This window comes from Scomber japonicus, chromosome 1, assembly GCF_027409825.1.
Source record: "Scomber japonicus isolate fScoJap1 chromosome 1, fScoJap1.pri, whole genome shotgun sequence".
NCBI lineage: Eukaryota > Metazoa > Chordata > Actinopteri > Scombriformes > Scombridae > Scomber > Scomber japonicus.
In genome coordinates this window covers 34,731,956-34,750,451 of record NC_070578.1, presented here as the reverse complement: position 1 = coordinate 34,750,451, position 18,496 = coordinate 34,731,956, and the positions used below count along the sequence as shown (strand labels likewise).

At 37.8% G+C, this 18,496-nt stretch overlaps 1 protein-coding gene across 1 annotated transcript; it reads right to left on the bottom strand.

Moving 5' to 3' along the window:
- Positions 1-4,913: 4,913 nt before the first annotated feature.
- LOC128354976 (very-long-chain (3R)-3-hydroxyacyl-CoA dehydratase-like) lies at positions 4,914-16,847 on the bottom strand. The gene is made up of 11 exons (XM_053315107.1): positions 16,679-16,847; positions 14,311-14,353; positions 14,032-14,105; positions 12,746-12,910; positions 11,294-11,345; positions 11,053-11,163; positions 8,307-8,434; positions 7,105-7,217; positions 6,888-6,994; positions 6,662-6,793; positions 4,914-5,043 (listed from the first exon to the last, which is right to left on the bottom strand). The coding sequence occupies exons 1-11, from the start codon at positions 16,757-16,759 to the stop codon at positions 4,967-4,969; spliced, it is 1,083 nt and encodes a 360-aa protein (XP_053171082.1). The 5' UTR covers positions 16,760-16,847; the 3' UTR covers positions 4,914-4,966.
- Positions 16,848-18,496: the final 1,649 nt, after the last annotated feature.

Sequence of the window (18,496 nt, the reverse complement as noted above, 5' to 3'; positions counted from 1 at the left end):
CTCAGCATAATGCTACTAAGAGGATTAGGAGCCAAACACCTCTCACCTTCCCTTTCAGACATAACGCTGTATCAATACACCAACATTCAAAGTGTTGTACTGCTCGCAGCTTCCAGTTTGAGGTGAAACCTCAGAGGCGAGTCTGCTCGCTGTGCCAGACTGATGCAGAATAATTAGCTTATCTGAGGCTGACAGGAGGAGTTTGGTCGTTATTTTTGGGTGTGGCAAGGTGTGGCCTCGATTTAGGAGAGTGCATTGCTTTGAGTTCTGCCCCCAACAGAAAAAAATGTGATTGCATAAAACTGGCAAATTAATTGTTTGTAGACTTTTTTGAATGTTGTATGAAGTAATAACCAGAGGTGGAAGAAATACTCAGTTCTTAAAGATTCCCTCCAGATACATAAAACACAAATAAAAGATATTTGAATGCTTAGAATAATAATGTGTTCCTGATAACTACTTTAAAATCTTTAAAATTGGCATCAACTCCCTCATTAAATATTCAAGAATCTATAAATATGCAAATCTGTTTAATTTAAAAGTTTAACTGCTGGACACAACATGTCTCATAATTCACTGTGGAGTCTATTCTCAGTGTTGTGTTCACTGGAGGCTTCAAATGTCAAAATATCAAACTTTTACTATATTGAATCAACTAACTTCCAAACTAGTTGTAATATCATTAATCCTGTTCATAGACCCACCTGTAAAAACCAAGTTATTAACAAGCACGAGAACATTTACAGACTTCTAGTGTCAAACTCTGCAAATACATTATTCTGCAAGGGAGTAGAGGCTTTTAGCAAAAGTAGCAATCCAGCATAAAATACAGTATATGAAAATACTCCATTACAAATAACCTGCATTAAAAAAATATTAGACTAATGTTAAGTAAAAGTAAAAGTACTTAAAAACACTGTAACATTGAAACATAGAAGATGAAGATTTGACTCATTTGGACGAGTGAAGCTTCATATTAGCTTCAGATCAACTTTTAAATATAAAGTTTTTTACACAGAAGGAGGACTGTGTATTTAGTCCTCCATCACTTCCATTGTAAGTTTATTATGAAGGGATCTTCTAATGGTCAGTATGAACAACAACAACAATCAAACTCACAAGCAAAGCATACAAGCGTGTTAAACTAATATTTGTTGGGTTGTTCTGGTGGAAAAATGCTTAAATAAATGACTTTAAACTCTTTTTTTTTACATAATAGCAGGAACAGAGATCTGAGGAAACACAGAATAGGAAGTCTGATGTTTATTTTATTCAACAACATTATCAGAAAACCAAACAATTTGTGACTTCTAATCCAACGCTGGCATTCGTCTGAATTTACCCGCCGATGGACCAAAAAACACTTATTTGTACAGTAAACACTCAACTGTGGGTCTGTATCGAGCTGTGAATCCACTACAGATTTAAATCAAATGAAAAAAAACAAACAAACAAATAAAAAGCAACAACACAGTGAACACAAAATAAATATTAAAAAAAATAATAAAGGCTCAAACGTGAAATGATTAGAAAGGAAAAAACTAAAAAAACATCAAGTCAGTTTGTGAAGTCAAGTATAGTCAAAACTCGGACGGCTCATCCTGATATTAAACAATCCCTTCAAAACATCATTAAATATTCTACATTATATTGTTTGTGATACATGCTAAAACTTTCAAGCACACACATGACTTCACTAAAAAATTGTTCAAGTCAGTTTACTAATTAATTATCAGATATTCAGCTCCGAAACCTGATGTGAAAGATATTTGGATATTTTGATCTGACCAATACTGGATTGTGGATTGTACCACTGATACAGAGATTTTAGAGATTTTAGAGATAAAAATGTAATAATGAAATTCAGCTGATGTTCATTTTTAAGCACATAAGAAAAAAAGTTTGATTTGGATCCCCTAATTGTGCCGAGCAGAGTATTTTACAGGTGGAAAATAACATCGTTGGTGATTTCTGATGGGGAAACTACATCATACAAACACTAATGAAGCCAATCTTAGAGTTTTTGTTTGAAGTATGAGACAAGCTCTATAGAAATCGGTGCAGTTTTAAGTGCGAGTCATAACGGCCATGTTGCGGGTTGAACACACTGAACGCAGGTAGTGGAGGCTGTGATGCGTTTGTGGGTAAAATGAGTTAAAACCATAGACTGTGTAAAAGAAATGGACGTAACATCCGTGACGTCACCCATTGGTTTGTGGACTGCTGCTCGGAAGCCAATAGTTTCGAATCTAGGCAGCACCATCTTGAAAATTTCAGGTGCATGCTGGGAAAAATAAAAACACGGATTCTACTTATATGGGCATGAGGCGGGGCCATGAGCGGAGCGGGGAGGTTGCTATGGTTGCCCAATGTCCTCGAGATCCAGCGCTGGATCTCGAGGACATTGGTCAATCAACCTGTCAATCAGGACGTAGCCATGCCCTAACGCATACCCTGCTTTATCGTCAAATATAAAATCAGGCAGGCCCAAATGTCACAAATGAACATCATACTGCATTGAAGAAGGCTTTAAACTAGCGATTGAGACCATAAACACATTTTGAAAACGTTTACTGAGTTTAGAAATCAAGTGAGAAGTTGGTGAATTCTCCATTGACTTGTATAGAGACGGAAGTCCTTTTGACACCAAAACGGTCGCCCCCTGGTGGCCTTTTGATAGAATGCAGTTACTTCCGCATTGGCCTCATTTCAGAGGACCAGAACTCCCCGCCTGGTTAAAACTGGTGCGTTTCTAAAGAGTTAATGCTCGACAGCTGCAGGACAAACATGTCATCATGAGTTTACTCACTTTTACGAGTTTACACTGAGTTTGGACAGTATTGTAAACAACTTTCAGATATGGAATATAAAACAGTACTGTAATAACTTTTAGTAATTCAGATCAAAATGTGTCTTGTAAGTTATGTTACTTCATTCAGGTAAATTAACCTCACAGTTATGTAAAAAGTTGCATGTCTTTCAATGCACTGAAGTCAAACCTTTTCAAATTCTACACACAGTGACTTTAAAGCAGCGAGCATCCCTCCTCCTCCTCTTTCTCCCCCTCCTCCTCTTCCTCCCCCTCCTCCTCCTCCCTCAAAGTTCACAGTGAGTAAAAAAGCAACCCTCAGATCTATTTACATCTCGGTCCATCTTTACCAAAGACAAAAAGGAGCTTCAGAGGTTTTCATTCACAGTTTTCATTACTTCCTTGTGCAGCTTTAAAAACGGACAGAGTTACAGTTTCGCTGCAAAAGCAAAACATTTAGCTTGGTGAGTCTTGATGAACTCTCTCTACGGTACTTTGCATGACTTGGTTAATAGTCAAAGCAGTGAATTACTCACAGCTTCATCCGAGGCTCAGTGTTAGTGATTTAACTCTGACACCAGCGAGAAAGTTTGCATGATGATTATAATGATAAAAAACGTCTTTATTTAGACTTGTAGTAAAATCCAGTTGTTTTCCAGACTCTAAATTTGATTGAGAGACTTAATCCATCACAATAAACGTCTAATTCACTTGATTTTTCTTTCATGGTGCATTCAAGTACATTCTGACATCCAAAAATGTCAAAAGTCTGCTGATAAAAAAAACATTGTGTTGTGTTTTCAGGACATAAAGAAACAGATAATTCTGAATCCTCAGATATCGAATTGTCCTTGAACGCATCACGACACACAGAGTTTAAAAACTTTATCTGCTTTCATTTGCATTACTGCTCAACAACCTAATAAATATCTAATGATGACTGTGAAGGATTTGAGATGTGTAAAGAACAGGTAATCAAGGTTTCCACCAGTGTAGTGCAAGCCTCAGTACAGGGCTGAGCGAAAAGTCCAAAATCTTCCATCCCGATATAAATCATTCTATATCCCAAAAACCATATCTATCCTAATATAGCACATTTTAAGTTAATAATCGGTCTGACGAAAAATACTGCCGTAAAGAGCATGATTCTCTCTCTCTCTCTCTCTCTCTCTCTCTCTCTCTCTCTCTCTCTCTCTCTCTCTCTCTCTCTCTCTCTCTCTCTCTCTCTCTCTCTCTCTCTCTCTCTCTCTCTCTCTCTCTCTCTCTCTCTCTCTCTCTCTCTCTCTCTCTCTCTCTCTCTCTCTCTCTCTCTCTCTCTCTCTCTCTCTCTCTCTCTCTCTCTGATGAGCTGCAGGTTGTGTTCTCTCTGATTGGCTCAGGTGATGGGACTGCTGTTGCCTGATTGGCTAATGCTAATTATTTAAACTCCAGCTGACACCAACCTTGCCCTCCCTCCCTCTCTCTCTCTCCCTCTGTCTGTCTGTCTCTCCCTTTTCTATTTCAACCAGTGGAGGTCATTCTGCTCAGCTGAGAGTTAGCTTTCAACTTACTTACTGTAAAATTTGCACATAGAAATGTACAAATCATTGTATGTATTTAAAAGATAAGTTAGTGAAAAGCCCTTTTTTTCTTTTTGGAAGTTTAGGGTTAGGATTGGTGGATTTTTGTTCGTTGATTTGGGAATTATGCAAGTCTGAAGTTTTGTGAAATTAAATGCTCCGATGTGAACTTTGATAGCTGATAGCTTCGATAGCCTTAAATCAGGGACAAAAACACTCAGGAACATCAACAGATATACACAAAATGTGTGTCAGACAGTGACTGCAGACCTCTAGTGTGGAAATCTTCATGAATAAGTTTAAGATAATAAAGACGGTTAAAACTTAAAGCTCGTACAGTGTTTTCAGGTGATATCTGTTCAACAGTGAGTCTTCGAGCTCGTAGGATTTACAAGGTTTGGGTCTGGAGAAGGTGGACATTTCACCTGGTGGAGGAATGAGGTGACCAGTACTCTGATGTTAAGTCTATCAGTGTCTGTTATCATGTGTTTGTGTGTGTGGAGGAAAAAAGGCAAGAAGAAGAAGAAGAAGAAGAAGAAGAAGAAGAAATATCTGGAAGTGGACAGCAGTTCGGGGTGTGTGCAACGTGCCGATCAAGTTACTGGACTTTCCTTTTCCTGGAGCGGTAACGTCTCCTCCTCTGCTTGTACAGGTGTCGGAAGTTGATGAAAAGTCCTGGAGAGGAGAAGAAAACGTCTGTCAGCATTTAGTTTATAGAGTCACATATAAATGATGGCTGTGTCCGAAATCACTCACTCTTTCAAGTATCTCATATATATTAAAATGAGTATTACAAAGTACATAATTAATACTGATGAGTCAATGCATAAGCAGCATTATAACCCTCATATACATACTGTTCATATACTGACTCATAATTAGTCTCTACACTAATTCACATTCATAAATTCCCCGTCAGTTATTTATAAATGCTGTTAATCCTTTTATTTGATCAATCTGGTGGACAAAAAGACATTCACAATCACTATTTTATGGTCCAGGAGAACAAATTTTTGGAAAATAGAAATAGAAATGGGAAAAAATATGTATTTAATTTCCTTTTTTGTATACTGTAGGGTCACATTAGGAAAAACCCAGTTAAAAAAAATGTGTATATGGTGTTTTTACAGCTGTCAAATGTAAAAATGGGTCAAATTAATATATCACTCACAGTCTGATTTACTTTTTGTGCAAAAATTAGTACTTTTACTTTAGTACTTTGGTGAACTCACTATATAGTGGACTACAAAGTGAGTACAGGCTCAGGTTCAGTATCAGTGAGGTTACAGCTTTTCTTTTTCTCTGCAGACTTTCACACTTAAAGCTTTGTTTAAATTATACTGGTACAAAGTTGCCTCCAGTAACTCATCCTATCACTACACATGCACTTTGTTTTTAGAGACATATTTACACAGGATAATTAGAATCTAATGAAATCACTGGTGTCCCAAATACTACCAGATTTTACTATTATTTTCATACTTGCTTTTGAGAACCTTCAGTAATGATGTATATGGAGTAAATGAGGTCAAACATATTAAACAATGCTATGGTACTTAAAAGTTTAAATCAAACGTGGTCAAAAATTCCCCTTCATTATCTAGGAAAAAAAGGAGGATAAAAACTAAACATCTACAAAAAAGGCTGAAAGAACATACATTACGATTTTTGTTTTTAGCTGAATTTGAACTCAAACAAGCATTTTTAACAGATTGAAATGATGTCATATTATTTTGTTGCAGTGCTAATTAAATAAAGATAAACGATTTCAGACAATATTAATTTACTTTTTTTTTAACCCTAACCCTCATGCCAAAACCTAAACAAAAATTTAAATAAACACTAAACTTTTAAAACTTAAACTAAGACAAAATGTATTATAATTTTCATCATTGTGACATTAATTATCTATTATTCTGTTCTGTCATAAATGAGCAACACACCACAGACTTGTCCAGATAAATATATCCAGCTTTATCATATTTTGACGAAATGAACAAATCAACTTTTTTCAAGTCAAACTTGCTCATAAAATCAACTTTTGAATATTTGACCTGTTAAATTTACAAGCTGCATCTTTTATTATTGTTATTCAGTAACATTAAATCTCTGTCAGTAATAGTTGTTGCTACTTGGAGGGAAACTAAATTAATCTTAAATCCCAAGAAGATGCTGCAACAACACAGCTGAGATTTATAAAAAGGTAACTTCACATTATCAAAGTTTTAGTTTGGGATCTTGAGACATGAAGTGTGCATCAGACAGGGTGGTGTTGTGTCTAATAATGTCTCACCGAGGAACATGAGGACCAGGTAGATCTGTAGAGTGTACGAGAAGCTTAACGAGTGTCCGAGCATCGCGGGGAGAGGGATGCTGAACAGACGGGTCTCATCAAAGATAGGCAGGGACTGGATCACCGCCACCGCTGGAAATACACACACATCGACACACTCAGTCAGCCACTACCAGCATGTGTAACCATGACGCATCACTAAGAAACACACAACGAGGCCTCTCACCTTCAGCTATAACCCCCAGCGGGTACAGAGGGATCCAGATGCTGTACCTCATCCACGTCAAGAGCTTCCACTCTGTGCCGATGCAGGCCAGCATGTAGAAAGGATACCTGATGTAGAGAAGGAGGGTCGGACGTTACTGCAGGAAACAACATGCTTTCACCAGGAGGGCAGAGGGGTGGTGGGGGGGGAGAGGGGGTGCAGGGAGCTGGGAGCTGACCTGAAGATCTCGATGGTGCTCCACAGGTAGAAGACGAAGAAGACGACGGATTTGTTCTGCATATCCTCCAAACTGCCGAAGATGACGAAGAGGATGACGTTCCTCCCCGCAACCTTCATCACCACAGAGAAGAAAGAGAACAGATCTGAGGTTTATCTCACTGTGAGGCAATGAACATTATTTGAAGTACTTGATTTTTAAAGTGATTGCAGTGCCGGTTTGAATCTTATGAACATGAGCTGTAACTCTGTTTCTTCGCTGAGTCTTCATCTTCAGGGTTTAAGAGGTCAGTGACTGTTTCCTTTAGGGGTGTGCGGTGATAAGACAATAATAGATCATGACTGATGAAAATGTCTCCATGATCTGCCCAAGAAATTAGTCTGATTTTACAGTTTCACAGCAAAAGTCCAAAAAAGACTGTCACTACTTTTTAATACAGCTTTGTACACCTGCTCTTTTTTGCTTATGGAATAGTTTGTGTTTTAATGTTATCTTATGTGAGTCTTTCAGCAGTTACATGTTTTTATGTCGTTTGTGAGCCTCTAACCTGAGACAAATTCATTATGTCATTATGTGATAGCCCAGCCAGCATGTGGGCCCCACATGGGTTAAATGTTGGCTACGTGGGTACTGAGTGGACATGGGCTTGAACTGGGCAAATGTTGCAGGGTCCCACATGGTTTCAGCAACATGGGCCCCACAGGTGACTGACTGTATGAGCCCCATTAGGGATGGAAGTAGATTAAGGGGGCATGGGCAAAAACAGGGTAAACTGTATGGACCCCATATTGTTTTTCAGAAACATGAGCCCCACCTGTAAAGCCAAAGTGGGCTGGTTAAATCGGTCCCATTTAAGGTCCATTCGGATCCCACTTAGACCGCATATGGGCAAACATATGTGGCCTACATGTGTCTCACCCAGTTGGAAATTGCAGACAAACCCACTTGGGACTCATATTTGCAGCCCAAATTTAATCCTTTAACACTTATGGGGCCCACATGGACATGCTGGCTGGGAGATAATAATGTTTTGTTTTTTTTAAATCTTAAGCACTGTTCAGTAACTTGTAAAATAGTCGACCAACATTTAAAGAACCGTGATAAAATCGTGGATCGTAATCCTGCCTGATAAAAGTTGTGGTATGATATTTTTGCCATATCGCCCCCACACCTAGACTCCAGTGCACAGGTATTATTATTACCTGTATCATAGCGGGGAAAAAGCCCGTCTTCACCAGACCCAACAAGGGATTAACCACCTCGATCACGGCCATCATCTGACAGAAATACATCATATCAGCCGTGGTGTGGAAGGTATCGTAGAACGAATCTATGGAGAGGTGAAAGAAAGAAAGAAAGAGAGAGAGAGAGAGAGAAACAAACAGATATAATTAAACAGCACATTGCACGAGCCAATATCCATAATCCTCATCATTTGCAAAACAAATCCCTGCCGTGTGGTCGTGTTCCTGTTTCTATTCAAATGAGCTCGTCTGTGAATAGCTCCTCACAAACAAAAACGCAGACCTCTCTCTCTCTCTCTCTCTCTCTCTCTCTCTCTGTGTTTTATGGATCTCCCGTGTTTGTTTCATTTCTACTGTGCTGCGCTGCTAATTGTGTTTGTCTCTCTGCTGTTTCTGTGTTTCCATTAACACCCACCTCCAAACTGTTGTTCACCCATGAATTATTTTGTCCATATAATTCAAAAGGCTATTGATGACTAATGTTTTAGTTCTATTCCTGTCGCTAAGTCCATCCCTCTACACACGCTCTCTCACTTTTGTTCACGTTGAGTGTTTTTTTGTTTTATGAGTGATGTGTTGAATGAATCAGCAATAATGTAACTGATAAAGAGTTGATGGTGGATTATGTATCTGCATGTAGAAACTAGGAATGCTTTGGAAAATAGACAAAGTTCACAGTCTAGTTTGACTAAAACATGTAAAACTATGAGTATGATGCTTTATAGAAACAACTCAGGCCAAAAAGGAGAACTGAGTCATCAGCATTTAAGATTAAAATCTAGTTGATCATAATTTCAATCTTATTTATTTTAGTTTAAATGATTCATCGTTTCATCTTTAAAATGTCAGAAAAATATTGAAAAACATCTGTCACCATTTCCGAAAGGCCAAGATCAACATGATGAAACATCAAATGTTTTAGCTTAGTCCCGACAAACAGTCCACAACCCAAAAATATTCAGTTTTGTATCACAGAAGACTAAAGAAACCTGAAAATACCCACATTTAACAAGCTGGAAACAAAGAATTTTAGCCATTTTCAAAGAGAAAAAAAGACTTGGATTGATTCATTGACTTATCATTGCACCTGTAGTTACTGAGATCAGCTAACACGGCAATGTCGCAAAAGAGACGGTTGATGCAACTAGAAATAATCAAATAGTCAAATGATCCAACAGGCTGTAAACAAACTATCAAGTCAGTGAAAGTTATTCAGTTATTCAGAAGAGCAAACAAACATACAGACATAAACTGTCCGTTGTAAACATCCATTAAAGTCTACAGAGTGAATTACTGGTTAAACTTTGACTTACTGGACTTGCTGTAGTTTGGTGCACAGTTCTCCTCTATTGCAGACATATCCAGTGTCCTCTCCTTCAGTTTTACCTCCAAATATAGCTGATAATCTGCCTATCTGAAAATCTGACCTGTTTGACTTGTGATGCTGCATGCTGCGTTCCCACATCACTACAATTACCTTGGTGAGAATAATTACTTTGACTTACTGTACTTGCTAAACGAAAAGAAAAAAAAAATCTGACTGGCAAAACTGTTTCTGGGTCCTGATATTACAAACATAAGATTTTTTTTTTTTTTTTTTAAAGCACATCAATTACCTCGGTGAGAATAATGCTTCATAGTCAAAAGAAATGAAGGACATAACTACAAAAATAAAAGTTGTAATAAGCTATCATTTTATCCCTTCAACCATCCACCAAACTTTATACAACCACATCTTTCTTTTTACAGCTCCAACACACACAAAAAGTCCTCCAATATGTTTGAATAGGAGAATCTATTACTCTACATGTAACGGTATTTAAACAAATGACTACACTGTGAGTCCAAAGGTCTGATATCTACCTCACTATATCCAAGATTTACCTCACAGAGGACACTTTGGTTTAGCTACACAGTGTTTAGCAGAAGAATCTGTTTGCTACTATTGAAACTGTTGGTACTGTCTCAACCAAACCAGTCAGTAAGAAGATGTGAGAGATCAACAAGACAAATTATCCCTCCTGTCGTCCTCCTGGGTCAAATTGATCCCATCTCTTTTGACTGTTCCTTCTTTCCTTCCTTCCTTCTTTCCTTCCTTCCTTTCTCTTTCTTTAATTTTTCCTTTGTTCTTCCCCTCCTTCCCTCTTTCTTTGCTCTCTCACGTCTTTCCTCACTTCCTTACTCCTTTCCTTCCTCCCTTCCTTCTCTCCTTACTTCCTCCCTCCTCCTTCCATACTTCCTTCCATACTTCCTTCCTTCCTCATTCCTCCTTCCCTCCCTTCCTTCCTTCCTTCCTTCCTTCCTTCCTCTTTTCCTCCCTTCCTCCCTTCCTTCCTCCTTTCCTTCTTTCCTCCCTTCCTTCCTTACTTCCTTCCTCCTGTCCTTCCTCCTTTCCTTTCCTTCCTCCCTTCCTTCATTCCTTCCTTCCTTCCTATTTTCCTCCCTTCCTGCCTCCCTCCCTCCTTCCCTCCCTCCCTTCCTTCCTTCCTTCCTTCCTTCCTTCCTTCCTTCCTCTTCTCCTCCCTTCCTTCCTCTTTTCCTCCCTCCCTCCCTCCCTTCCTTCCTTCCTTCCTTCCTTGACCTGAGAACAACAGGAGGGTTAAGTGTATTTTGAACTAAGAGCACACCTGACCTATTCTTTGCAGGTACATTTAACTGCTTTACTTTGACTTCAGATGGCAGACGATGAAGGTTTCTTACAAACCTTGACCAAGAATGAAGAGTCGAACGGTCATGTTGACAAAGATCCAGGAGAATCCCAAGAACTGCACCAGGTTGTACATAAACAGGTAGCCTTTCTTCAGTCCGAGGTAGGCTGAGGGAAAAAGAAGATGATGACCAAAATCAATTGATGCTGATATTCCCTTCATAATAGTAGATTAGTATAGTAACATAAAACTCCAGGAAGAAACATCTCTGCAGGAAAGGAGCTCAGTGTGACTTACGGTCTTTACGGACTCTCGACTCCACAGTGATCTTGTTTATCTTTTCTTCCTCCTGAAAGAAAATTAAACATCAGTATCTCACTTTGCAATGACCACACATGCTCTATAGTATTTTGTCCTTATTAACACCGACTAATATAGTGAATATCAGATGAGATCTCTGTTAGCCTTCATTAAAACCAGAGCTTGACTGACTGAATTATTTAATTTGGGGGTTTAAAAAGTTCTGCTGACTGTTCAGGAATACATTTTAAATTCATAAATATGTGTATCGACAAGTGTACTGTAACTTCAGTACCAAAATGTGATATTTACACTGTGTAGACACCTACATGTTTGGTGAATTAAACCAAATAAATCTGCATAAACTGCATATCTATAGTGAAGCAAAATAGCTAAAAAATTATGAATATAAAGAAACAAATACACATTTCATCTAAGAAATCTAAGGAGGCAAAAACCAAAAACAATTGACTACTAAGAGAAGGGATTACGGGAAATAATTAAACCAAGAAAGTATCTGATTCATTTTTTCAAGGTCAGTTTTTACTGCAAACTTTAAGGCTGTAAATCATCCTCTGAAAAGAAGCCAAACCAAATTAGAGGCTCAAATGTTGGTGTGACTCATCAACTCAAGAAAGCCCTGAACGATCTGAGTAATTAGTTAAATTTAGCCAAAGGTGACAAAGTCACCTCAGCTCAGTTTCTATGACATATTGCTATGCTTTTCCTTTTTTAAACCTGTGACACCCCAGCGACTGATGCGACCAGTTATGTGTGTGGGAGGGTTTCACATTAGCATCCCAGTGACAGAAGACGACTGTCGGACAGCCTTGCCAGACCACAAAGAGCAATGCACAGCTAAACATGAGCCGAAAACATGGCTAAAATAAACACTTACATGGTTGTTAAGAGTTACCAACCATGCTACTGGCTCTGTGAGGCTCTACGTTAAATGCTAACCTCAGCCGGCTAACATGCTAACGTCAATAAGCAAGTTTAATTTTTACCAAGCTAACAATCTTAGTGTAGCTAAGCTGATATAAATGTCACTTGTTCTGCAGGAATTTGATCACTAACTTAAATATAGACCTCATTTAAAATATGACTAGACAATGATGCTAGTGTAAAAGTCAGGTGATCACCAAAGTGAGCAGGGTTAATACTCTAGGGTACGATGAATATCTGTGCAAAACTTTATGGAAATCTGTCTCGTAGCTATTGAGATATTTCTGGACTAAAGTGTTGGACTGATCAACTGAATGAAAAACACTTCACACAGGCTTCGGTTTGTTCGTAGGCTGCAACAACTATTTGCATTTTATGATAATGCTGCTTCACAACAAACTCATGTCCAAAGTCACACTGCATAAAATATAACAGCCAACCATATTCTACAGTATTTATAACTACTTTATATCATATTTTTATCTGGCGTGCTTTTTTAAAAACCTTGGCCTGAAGCTCCATCTCAGCGTCAGACTCGTCCAGCCAGCGGTCGAAGTCGGGAGCCAGAAACAGAGGCTTCTTCTCCTGCAGTGTGAGCCGGTCCCACCAGCGCTCCTCCTGCTTCCTCACTTTAATGTCCACCTGACGCTGCGTGGATTTATGGTTGATCTGGATTCAACCATAATGGACACAAACACAGTGTTAGACTATTATATAAAGCTTCTTAACCTTCCTGTCGTCCTCCCGGGTCAAATTGACCCTGTCTGTTTTGACTGTTCCTTCTTTCCTTCCTTCCGTCTGTCCTTCCTTCCTTCCTCCCTCCCTCCCTCCTTCCTTCTCTCTTTCATTCCTTCCTCTCTCTTTCCTCCCTTCCTTCTTTCCTTCCTCCATCCTCCTTTCTTCTTTCCTTCCCTCCCTCCCTCCTTCTCTCTTTCTTTCCTCCCCCCTACCTTCCTCCCTTCCTTCTTTCCTCCCTCCCTCCTAGCTTCCTTCCTTCTTTCGTCCGTCCTTCCTTCCTTCCTTTCCTTCCTTCTTTCCTTTCCTCATTTCCTTCCTCCCTCCCTCCCTCCTTTTCTTCCTTTCTTCCTCCCTCCTTTTCTTCCTTCTTCCTTCCTTCCTCCCTCCTTTCCCTCCTTCTTCCTCCCTTCCATCCTCCCTTCCTCCCTTCCTTCCTGGACTCGAGGACAACAGGAGGGTTAACTGCCACTCACATAAGGCAATAAAATATTCCTCTATAAAAAGTTAACAGAACCAATGAAAATCACAGTTTAAGTCAGACTGCCAAGTCTTAAACTCAGCAAACAGCATCTGAACGCATTTTAATTGAATGGTGGAATAAAAACCTGCAGGAGAAATAAATGAATATATAATAATATGACTGAATATTAAGAGCTGCGGTGTAGCAACTAATCAAGGCTCACTTCAGCAGGGAGATGCTTTTCAATCACCTTGACTTGTGATTTCCAGCAGTTACGCTCAGTCAATCAGCAGTCGTTCATTTATTCCACGTTATGATGTGAACTGCTGATTTTTTTTGAAATTTGAACAAGACGAGAAAAATGAAAGGAAAGTAAAACTGTGTGAAAGATCTAAGTTCGTCTTGACAGAATATGTTAAAAATAATCTGATTGATCTTAGTTGCACTTTCACTTCAAATGTAATGACTTTATTTGGAGTATTTATTTCTAATGATCCTTAAAGTAAACACAGGAAGGTATTAACACCGCCAGATAACATAATAATAGCTTTTAATGTAAATTATATTGCAATAAAAGCACAAGAATCGATACCTCAGGTCTGACAGCTTCCAGGAACTCCAGACTGAACATGTATTCATTATCTCCTTTAGCTCCGTGGCCCTGTGCTGAGGAACAATAAGAAGGCAGCAGTATTAGACTTTATATTGTGTTTCATATGGAAATTACCTTCATAAAAAGCCTCAAAAATAATGAGAAAGATCTTCAGAGTGTGTGGAATACCTTAACAACTTTTCATAATGCTGCTAAACAGTTTCTATTAAATGATTCTTAGTGAATCTACATTTTCGCCTCTTACTAGCAAACACCAACCTCTGAACTGAAGTGTTTTGTCTTCCAAGTTGATGTCCAGATTCTGTAAAACACAAAAGGAAATCATCACAATCCACTCAATACTGGACAAAAACCTCAGTCTACACTTGTTCTGTCATATTACTACACTACACTTTAAACTACATTAACCTGTATGAAAGCTGCTATAAATCAAGTTTGAGTGATTGATTTAAGCTAAGATGCCAGTTTATCAGGTGCATTATTTAAAACTAATGCAGTTGCAACACAAAACACGCTACAATAAATCTCACCTTCATTCAGTTTTTGTTGATTCAACTTTATGCCCATTTTAGAGGCTGTAATTTGGTGCTAATAAATCATATTGCATCATAATGAGAGGTGTTTCTAATATTTTGTCTAACCTCATTTAAGGAGCTGCAGCGATTAACCGATCAGTTGGTGCCTATTTTGATGATCAATTATCCATTTTGAGTCACTATACTCTGGTTCCAGCTTCTCAATTGTGAATATTTTCTGTTTTTTAATATTCCTCTATGATAATAAAATGATATTATTTGGGTTGTGGACTGTTGGTCAGGACAAAACAAGACATTAGTGGATGTCAAACTGGGTTTTAGGAAACAAAGATCAACATTTTTCCCAATTTTTTGACACTTTATGGCCCAAAAAACAGATTAATTCATCAAGAAAGTGAGAAGAATGATCAATAATGAAACAGCTTGACTCATTTGTTTAAACTGGCTCAACGTTTGTAACATGACAGGTGTTTTTTTCTTGTCAGCCTGTTTCTGGTAATTCGCCAAAGAGGCTGAATAAGATCCAGCACTACCATTAAAAGTCATGCATCTTTTATGAGACATTAGTAGAACAGATGCAGGATGAGGATGGAGGAGCTTTAAGCCTGGAAACGTTGAGAAAGAGAAAGAGAGGAGCCAGTAGTTCACGTTTATACATGCAGAAGCCACAGAAGCCGCAGCCGTCTAAGTACAGTTAAAGAAGTGACCCACCCAAAAGTCAAACAATCCTTACTACTGGTTTTAACTGGGTGATACAAACCATTAAATACTCTATATCATACAACAAGGTGGTTTTTATAACATGAAAAACACCCGTGCTATCTTAAAGACTGTCTTCTGGTAATGATGTGAGAATAAGTGCTTCAGTAAAAGAGGAAAATTACAAGTCATACTGTCGAGTTAATGGCTGTGTAGTGTTGCTACTAACAAGGAAGTCACACCAGAGCAGAGCTGTCATTTTCAGCTGTTGGTTTCCAGTAAAGCACTGAGACAGTTTGGAGAACTTGTTTTGTAGTGTTGACGGTCAGGTTCAGTTATTTTTAAGTGTGTCTTAAAACAACAGTCAAGGGTTCCTGTTCATATTGACTATTAAAATGTGTCTTTCAATTTTTGTAACTTTTAAATGCAAAAGAAAAGCAGTTGAAAGTAGATGTGAAGCATCTATTGAGCTTCAGCAGTGTGAGTTAGTCATATCAAGTGATATCTGACACATTTACAGTCTTTATAGCATCAGATTCCCTCTTAGTGTTTCCTGTTGAGCTGTGATGGAAGTACAGTAACAAAAAGAGGAACTTTGGTACTAAAAACACTGTAGCTTCATATTAGCTTCAGATCTACTTTAAATACATTTTTTTTAAGCACTGAACGAGGACTGTGGATTTTATCGCCCATCACTTCCATTATAAGTGTATTATAAAGGGATCTAATAGTCAGTATGAACAACAAAAACAGCTTTTAATGCTCATTTGTGCTCCTCACTGTTGCTTAAAGATTACACTTCCCTTTAATTTAGACGACAAACTTTTTTATACTACATTTAAAACATGTATGCACTTTAAATGACGAGTTTTACATACGTATGTATGTATGTATGTATGTATGTATGTATGTGTGTATATCTATTTTTCTCTTTTACTAACTTTATATAAATGTAAGATATATGTGTGAGTGATGAAGGAGGAGGGAGCTGTTTTAAAATTTCGTTGTATTGACCTCAATGCAATGACAATAACAATTCAATTCAATTAAAAACCTACAAAATAGATAGATGGGGTCATTTAAGTAGCAAAAACATACATTACTACTTTATTTTTTACTATGCGTGATGCTTTTTTGACTAATGGACACATATGTGTTAAATTGAGTTGTCTGTTGTCGTTATAGCAATAAATAAATAGTGTTATAGGTCAGTTTAGCCATTTTATAGCTGCTCTTTTATCGCGTTTTAAAGGCTGCAGCGTCACTATGGTAACAATAAACGCTATGGTATAATCCTTCCTTTAAATGCAGCGTAAAGATAATATAGTTTAGATGCATTTTAACGCATTATTTCATTTGGGTGCCTGGATGATGATGTGCACCGTCCTTACCTTTGCATCGCTCAGCTCCACCCGGAGGTAAATCTCTCCATGTCTCTGAGCCCAGTAGACCTGCGGGGTGAGAACCTGCATCCTGCTGCTCTCTCAAGTTTAAACCTACAGGCACAAAAATAACATTCAAACATTCACACAAACAGGATGGACGGAGCTCTTCATCTGCTGTCCCTCTCAGCATGCCATCCCCCAACATACACACACACACACATACACACACAAAACAGTGGAGGCACCGTCGGACCAGCTGATGGAACACACTTCCGGGAGGAGGTTGTTCTACGGCCTTCAAAATAAAAGATCCTTCAAAAGCGTGTTCTTAAGCAGCTTCAAAATAAAAGTCAAGTCAAGATTTATTTGTAAAATGCTGTACAGTTATTAAAATATAATATAATCATGTACAAATGAAATAATAAAATAAAAACAATAAAAGGAATAGTAAGAACAAGAATATAATTTTTATAAGGTTTAAATTTGTTTTATCTAAACAATAACGATCACATTTAAATTATGATTTTAAATATGAACAATAAACCTACTTACTATATTGGTGAACGAAACATATTTTTGGCATATCTGCATTTCAATCCTTTCTCATGTCTATCAGCCGATTTAATGGCGTATCAGTTATGCTTCAGTAAGTACATTAACAACTATACTTTGCCAATAAAATTAATTCTAATGTATTTTGATTAAAATACATTGCATACCAAATACATCAGCTTTTGAAATCCCAAACTCCAAAGCAGAGAAACTTTCATTTGACTTATATCTCCTTACAATTTTCAATAATGCAAGATGTATAAAATTGCTTCAACTTATTATCTTTATAGTCTCTAAAGGCTGCAGCTCTAAGTCTTTGGGCTAAGATGATATTCATAAATACTGCAACACATAATCCTCAGACCTCAGTATCAGCAGCACATTTGAGTCACCACTTCGTTTCTGCCACTAGAGGGTGTTAAGAGACTGCTGATGAAATCTTACCTGCCTCTAGAGAAGATGTACCCAGTGTTGCCAGATATACAGTAATTATGGTATATGTATAACAATTTTTCTCTTTATATGATAAATAATGACAAAAATCCCTTAACTTACAATAGCGTGATCTTTTTGTAACACTTGTAATCAGTCTGTGTCATCTCTTCTCATGTGACATTTATCAAAACCAGTCAGATCACCGCCATGCATCAGCAGTTTTTTATTATTTCTTTAACAATGTGGCTACATATATAAAGGCAATTTTTAAAAAGTTGTTTGTCTCAATAAACACATTTTCTGAAATTACACATTTACGCCTATTTGTTCTCTTCATTATAACGTGTGTGTGGTAATTTTCCATAAAATATGATCATTTTAAGCCTCTTATCTTGTACTTTTTTTTGCATCTGGCAACGCTGCTTGTGGTAATTGCGGGACTGAGGCAACCAGCAGTTCGCAGTCTAATCAGCTGCTGCAATCACTCACAGTTTCTTCAGGAAATGCACACTCATTATTATTATCCTCCCCTCTAAGAGTCTTAAGAGTCTCTTAAGAGTCTTCTTCAGGTGATGCATGCTTTAACTTTTCATGTCATTACTTTTTATACCCTTAAACTTATTCAACCTTTTTCATCTTTTTAAAAATGGATTCTTATGGGAAGAACTTCTTAAAAAGTTCATCTTCTTGTCAGTCTTACTTTGATAGCATCTACAGTTTCAGATTTTTAACTTTAAATAAGCTTTTTATTATCTTTTCTACTTTTTGACTTAGTGTTTAAATTTTCAGCTTTTTTTGGTCTTCTTCAAACTTTTACATAAGTGTGCATGGCATCAG